General features: G+C 45.1%; 1 protein-coding gene across 2 annotated transcripts in view; it reads left to right on the top strand.

Moving 5' to 3' along the window:
• The window catches only part of TAF3 (TATA-box binding protein associated factor 3), a 158,051-nt gene that overhangs the window by 118,255 nt on the left and 32,928 nt on the right, over nucleotides 1-6,868 (top strand). Inside the window, exon 3 of one of the 2 annotated variants that reach the window (XM_055087840.1) lies at nucleotides 419-2,226. In XM_055087840.1, the coding sequence (XP_054943815.1) occupies nucleotides 419-2,226 (1,808 nt within the window). Of the gene's footprint in view, nucleotides 1-415; nucleotides 2,227-6,868 lie in introns of both variants that reach the window. The other variant, XM_024129702.3, reaches the window with a different exon arrangement.

Below are 6,868 nucleotides of genomic sequence, written 5' to 3'. Positions count from 1 at the left end.
GTGTGTGTGTGTGTGTGTGTGTGTGTGAGTGTGTGTGTGTACGTACGTACGTACGTACACGTGTACGTAAGAGGAGGGGGAAAACAGAAAGGCAGTATTTAGTCAGGCTAGGGAAAGAGTTAATTAAGGAAGCAGAGGGCAAACAGGAAATCCTTAGCAAACTCCAGATCCTGCATTTAGAGCCACACCACTAGAATGGAAAACAGTTTCTATATCTCCTGTCACTGGTTGCCACTCTTCAAAGCACGACAGCATGCAAGTTTGGAAGGTTCTAGAAAACTTACCACTTTACTCTCTAACAACTGTCAATAATTTCCTTTCTTTCTTAGAAATCATGTTTGAAGCATTGTTTTTATTTCTTAGGTTTTATATATATGTATATTCTAATAGCACTTCATTTTTCATCCTTTACCAGAAGAAGAAGAAGAGCAGGTGCCCACCGATGGGGGCACATCAGCAGAAGCCATGCAGGTTCCCTTGGAAGAAGATGATGAACTGGAAGAGGAGGAAATTATCAATGATGAGAACTTCTTGGGTAAGAGACCGCTGGACAGTCCGGAAGCTGAAGAAATGCCCACGATGAAGCGGCCACGCCTGCTAAGCACTAAAGGGGACGCCCTGGACGTGGTGTTACTGGAGGCTCGAGAGCCACTCAGCTCAATAAACCCCCAGAAGATCCCACCAATGCTGTCCCCCGTCCACGTCCAGGACAGCACGGACCTAGCTCCTCCGTCACCAGAGCCACCAATGTTAGCTCCAGTGGCAAAATCACAGCTGCCAACCGCAAAACCGTTGGAAGCAAGGTCGTTTACACCTAAAACAAAGACTAAAACCAGTTCTCCAGGGCAGAAGACTAAATCACCCAAAACGACTCCGTCACCAGCAATGGTCGGAAGTCCTATTCGGTCTCCAAAAACCATATCCAAAGAAAAGAAGTCTCCTGGACGTTCGAAGAGCCCCAAAAGCCCCAAGAGTCCCAAGGTCATCACTCACATTCCCCAAGTACCCATCAGACCCGACACCCCTAACAGGACTCCTTCAGCTACAATAAGTGAAAAAATTAGCAAAGAGACCATTCAGGTGAAACAAATACAAACAGCCCCCGACGCTGGGAAACTGAACCATGAGAATCAGCCGAAAAAGGCCGTCGTGACTGATAAGACCATAGACGACTCTATTGACGCTGTGATTGCACGGGCTTGTGCCGAACGGGAGCCAGACCCTTTCGAGTTTTCTTCTGGATCCGAGTCAGAAGGAGACATTTTTACCAGCCCTAAGAGGATTTCAGGTTCAGAATGTGCTACCCCAAAAGCTTCCACTTCCTCCAGCAACTTCCCCAAGTCCGGGTCCACCCCTCTCCCTCTTTCAGGCGGAACTTCAAGTTCTGACAATTCCTGGACGATGGACGCATCCATCGACGAGGTGGTCCGGAAAGCCAAGATGGGGACCCCTCCCAGCATGCCCCCCAGCTTCCCTTACATCTCCTCCCCTTCAGTCTCTCCTCCCACCCCTGAGCCGCTGCACAAGGTATATGAGGAGAAACCCAAAGCGCCGGCCTCCATGGACGTCAAAAAGAAGCTGAAAAAGGAAATGAAGACGAAGATGAAAAAGAAAGAGAAGCAGAGAGATAAGGAGAGGGACAGGGACAAAAGCAAGGAGAGAAGCAAAGAGAAGGAGAAAGGGAAGGAGACCAGCAAGGAAGCCAAGTATCCCTGGAAGGACTTTCTCAAAGACGAAGAGGCAGATCCCTACAAGTTTAAGATAAAAGAGTTTGAAGATGTGGATCCAAAAGCAAGATTGAAAGATGGAGTGGTGAGAAAGGAAAAGGAGAGGCACAAAGACAAGAAGAAAGATAGAGAAAAAGGCAAAAAGGATAAAGAGAAGCGGGACAGAGAGAAAGCGAAAGAGAAAGGCCGAGAAGAGAAGCTGAAGGCTGCCCCAGCCCCCCTGGTCCTGCCCCCCAAGGACGTGGCACTGCCCCTGTTCAGCCCCACGGCGGCCGTGAGGATCCCAGCCATGCTGCCCTCCTTGACACCCATGCTTCCCGAGAAGCTGTTCGAAGAGAAGGAGAAGCCCAAGGAGAAGGAGAGGAAAAAGGACAAAAAGGAGAAGAAGAAAAAGAAAGAGAGAGAGAAGGAGAAGGAGAAGAGGGAGAAGGAGAGGGAGAAGGAGAGGCGCGAGAGAGAGAAGAGGGAGAAGGAGAGGGAGAGACACAAGCATGAAAAGGTAAGCACTGTATCCTTGGGGGCCCTGTCTGATCCAAGTTCTCTTGAAAGCGCAGGTAAACACAGCCAGCAACTGTCTGTCTTTTTCGGATGTAAATCACCCACAGCTTAACTGGAAACACGTCTGTAATGCGTTTACAAAATTTAATTTTAATTCTCAAACCCATAAACTTGTCATCAACCCCCCGATACACTGGAAAACGTTAAAAATTCATAGCCTAAGAGCAGTCTAATCACAGACCATCAACTCTGTTAACCGCACTAATCTCTGGCAGTTTGAAAAGATCTGTAATCTTCAACAGTGAATAATATTTTTGGAATTATCGAGTCTGCAGCATACTAATTTGTACCCAAATATCAGATACCCGGGAAAGGCAGCACCCAGTTTTCTAAGAGCAGGTAAAACCATGGCGCTGTCCTAAGAGGACAGCAAGGCCCATGGAGTCCTTGCTCACTGACTCAGTTTTGTTTGGTGAGCCAGTTTTGCAAGTATTTAAGGTTATGCCTGTCTTCTACTTTCTGTAGCATCTCTTAGCCTTCTATTTTCTGCTTTTTTTTTTAAACAGGATTTTTTAAAAATTAATTAATTTATTTATTTTATTTGTGGCTGCATGCGGGCTTTCTCTAGTTGTGGCGAGCGGGGGCTACTCTTCGTTGCGGTGCGCGGGCTTCTCATTGCAGTGGCTTCTCTTGTTGTGGAGCACGGGCTCTAGGCATGCGGGCTTCAGTAGTTATGGCACGCGGGCTCAGGAGTTGTGGCTCGCAGGCTCAGTAGTTGTGGCTCACAGGCTTAGTTGCTCCGCAGCATGTGGGATCTTCCCGGACCAGGGATCGAACCTGTGTCCCCTACATTGGCAGGCGGATTCTTAACCACTGCACCACCAGGGAAGTCCCTCTTTTCTGCTTTAATAAGATTAGGACATGTCTCTGAGTATCTAGCTCATCTGGCAGCCTGGTTGGTGGGTAGAAACTAATTCTAAGTATTTTCCCATGTAAGTAAGTCAGGCTTCCGTAGAATATAGCCAAAGAAACTGATGTTCATCATGCACTTTGTAGCAAGCAGGACTTCGATCCTTTGGGCACAAGATGCGACGTCTGCTTTTATAGCTTTGCTCTCTGTCCACAGTTCTTTGGGTTCTAGTGGTTGACTTGTTGATGGGGAAATTTCTATTAAACTTTCTTAAAAAGTGTCTAAGTGTCTGGTGCCATACGTACAGATCCTCAGATAGCCTTTCCCTGCCCTCTGGAAGCATTCCTCTTTGAGGGTGGCTACAAAATCATACCTAGTAATTTTTTCCACATGATAAAATACGCTGTATTTGACCTACAGCAACTCCATTATCCATACTTTTGCAGTGTTTTCCATTTCAGACTTAACTGGGAAGATTAGTTTAGCTGACGAGCTAGCTAACCTCTCACATTTTTCTGCCTAACTTTTTTCTTTCTCTGTCCCCCTTGGCTATTATTCTAAAATATAAGGCAGTAGAATGGAAATTCTGATATTAATAACTGAACATCAGCAAGTTAACAAGACACAGCAATCCAACTCTTTTTTCCATTTTTGAAATCACTGTATCATTGTGTTATTTTTCCGTGATACCCAGAAGATTTTAAAGCACTTCCACGTACCTTAGTTTCTCCCCCGACACACCCATGACACAGGTCCAGCAGGTATTATTATCAACCTTTATGGATGAGAAACAGCCTGAGTGACTTGTCCAAGATCAAGGTCACACAACCAGCAAGAGCCGGGTCATTTACACACAGACTTACTTCCCGTTTTGAAATGTTTATGGCTGGTGATCCTGCCCGGCAGCGATTAGCTGCTTACCCATCAGGTACCTAGTAACTTGGCAAATGAGCCCTCAGCACATGAGAGACATCAGAGTACTGTTGCTTTCATCACCGTCTCACCTCTGGAAAGTCAGTAGAGGTGTTTCAGAGGCCACTGTGAACTTCAGTAAAGCCCATCAGGTTAGCTGGTAACGGCGGCCCATGCTTTTCTTCAGCACCTACCTGACTTTGGGAAGGACATGTCTCTCGGACCATCTTTTTTTTTTTTTTTTTTTAATTATTTATTTATTTTTGGCTGCGTTGGGTCTTTGTTGCTGTGCGCGGGCTTTCTCTAGTTCCGGCGAGCGGGGTCTACTCTTCGTTGCGGTGCGCGGGCTTCTCACTGTGGTGGCTTCTCGTGTGTGGAGCACGGGCTCTAGGTGCACGGGCTTCAGTAGTTGTGGCTCACGGGCTCTAGAGCGCAGGCTCAGTAGCTGTGGCACACGGGCTTAATTGCTTCGCGGCATGTGGGATCTTCCCGGACCAGGGCTCGAACCCGTGTCCCCTACATTGGCAGGCGGATTCGTAACCACTGCGCCACCAGGGAAGTCCCCAGACCATCTTGGCTAGAGGGCAAAGGGTCAGTTATGAGTCACACAGATTTCACCTAACAGAGGAATACAAGTCCTTGTATCGGTTTTGATGGTTATGGATCAGTTTTTAAAGATAAAAACTTACAAAAGTCAGCCATCAGGGCTTTAAAAATAATAAATGTTATTGTCTCTGGAGTTAAACCTGAGTTCCCATCCTGACTTTTTCAGCCCTGTGAACTTGGGCAAGTGGCTTAGGTGAGGATTAAATGAGATAACATCTGAGACCTGCTTAGTACCATTTCTGGCACATAAGTAGATGCTGAATAAGCGGAGAAGGCGGTGATGGTGATGGCGAGTGTTATTATTCCATTTTGAATCAACCCCTAAAACACAGAAACCTGAATAGAGGCGGCTGCTTCATTGGACCCTGGTGACTGACCTGTGTGTGACAGGGTGAGTCAGCTGTGGTTCCAGTGTTGAAAAACTATGTCTGCTTCCTGGGCATTCTTTTAAATTTTAGCCCTTTGCGCAGCTAGGAAAGGGTAAATCTGTTGTAACCCGTGGGATGCCATTGACAAGGAGTAGAAATTGAGATATTAACTTAAACATTAGGACTTCTCTTTTTTCAACCCCACTTAATCCCCCTAAGTATCAAGCCATATGAGTAAATGAAAATAGACCTGAAACTGGGTTGCATATGATCTAAGAATTTTCTTACGTACGCACAGAAGACAACAAGAGTAAATCAAAGCAAGGCGTATATAAGCTGCCCCCAGAAAAAGTCTGCAGTCAGAAGGCCAAGGGCCGTAGTTTCCTTCCTCTCGCTCCTCCTCACCAGCGCACAGAAGCAACTGTCCTGGACATTGACCTGGATCAGCAAGCAAGGGCATTGTTTTTAATTAAAAGAAAAACCTCCCCGTATTTACTTTACCTACCTAAAGAGTTTTTACCAGTCATACCCACTTTATCAATACAAGAACCAATAATTAAACGGGAATCTGCATGGTAGTTAGAAGGAGCCTTGGGCTTTGGAATCGGGCAGATCTGAGGCAGGTGTTTTAGTTCTTTAATCCGTAGGCATTTCATCTTTATTTTTCATTTTATTTTATTTTATCTTTTTGGCCGCACCGTGCAACATGCGGGATGTGCCCCGACCAGGGATCGAACCCGCACCCCCTGCAGAGGAAGCATGGAGTCTTAACCACTGGACCGCCAAGGAATTTCCTGGCATTTCGTCGTTAAAGTGGGATATGATAATAACACTTTTTAAAAAACTGCAGACAGTAATAGTTAACATTTTTGAGTATTTACTGTATGCTAAACACCATATATAAGTTTAGTTCCTTATCACAACTCTATCAGGTAGATAGTGTAATTATTGTCACTTTAAGATAAGAATCTGAGGCTTAGAGAGATGAATAAACTTGCCCAGGATCACACACCCAATAAGTGGTTGAACGGGAACCACAATTTCAACCCAGGCCATCATCAACTGCTATAACTAATGTTCTTAACCACTATCCTTTCCTACATTTAAATTAAAAATGGATTTAGTGAAATAATTTATGGCACCTGGTTCAGTGATGCACCTTCAGAAGGAAAAATCGTTTTTCTAGTAGTGGTAATAATCCAGAGTATGGCGACTTATGCACAGTCTTCTAATTCCCCTTTATGGGCAGTAATATGCATCAGTCAGGGTTAGGAGTGTGGTCTTTCATCTGTTTCAAGTAGAACCAAAGTAACTTTTTATGGAAAACATACTAAGAGCAACGTGTTAAACGGTCACAAACTTGACCATAATAGCTTTAGCTGTGATAAACCTAATAGAAAATTTCAGAGCGGTTTAAATTTTTATTATAATTTTGTGTTTGTGTCAATGTATTACATGACTTTATTTCAAACCATGGCTCTTTTTACTTGTGGTATTTTCAGTAAAAAAATAAATAAGAAAATGTCTCGTTTATGTTAGTGGAATTGAAGGTTCATATAACCTTGTATAGAAGACAAGCCAAAATCCATCTGTCGAACTTGGAAATATGTCTTTATGCTCTTATTGGAGTATGATCTGAGAAGACCTGGTAGAGTTTCACCCCCAAACGATGACGTCACAGACTGTAGATTAAAAAGGCCCAATACTGGTCCTTGAAGAGCCTGGGCTTTGGCAGTCAGACTGACCTGGTTTTTTGTTTGTTTGTTTGCGGTACGTGGGCCTCTCACTGTTGTGGCCTCTCCCGTTGCGGAGCACAGGCTCCGGACGCGCAGGCTCAGCGGCCGTGG

The sequence above is a fragment of the Physeter macrocephalus genome, chromosome 11, assembly GCF_002837175.3.
Source record: "Physeter macrocephalus isolate SW-GA chromosome 11, ASM283717v5, whole genome shotgun sequence".
Taxonomy (NCBI): domain Eukaryota; kingdom Metazoa; phylum Chordata; class Mammalia; order Artiodactyla; family Physeteridae; genus Physeter; species Physeter macrocephalus.
The sequence above is the reverse complement of the archived record's forward strand: the minus strand, read 5'-3'. Positions and strand labels throughout refer to the sequence as shown.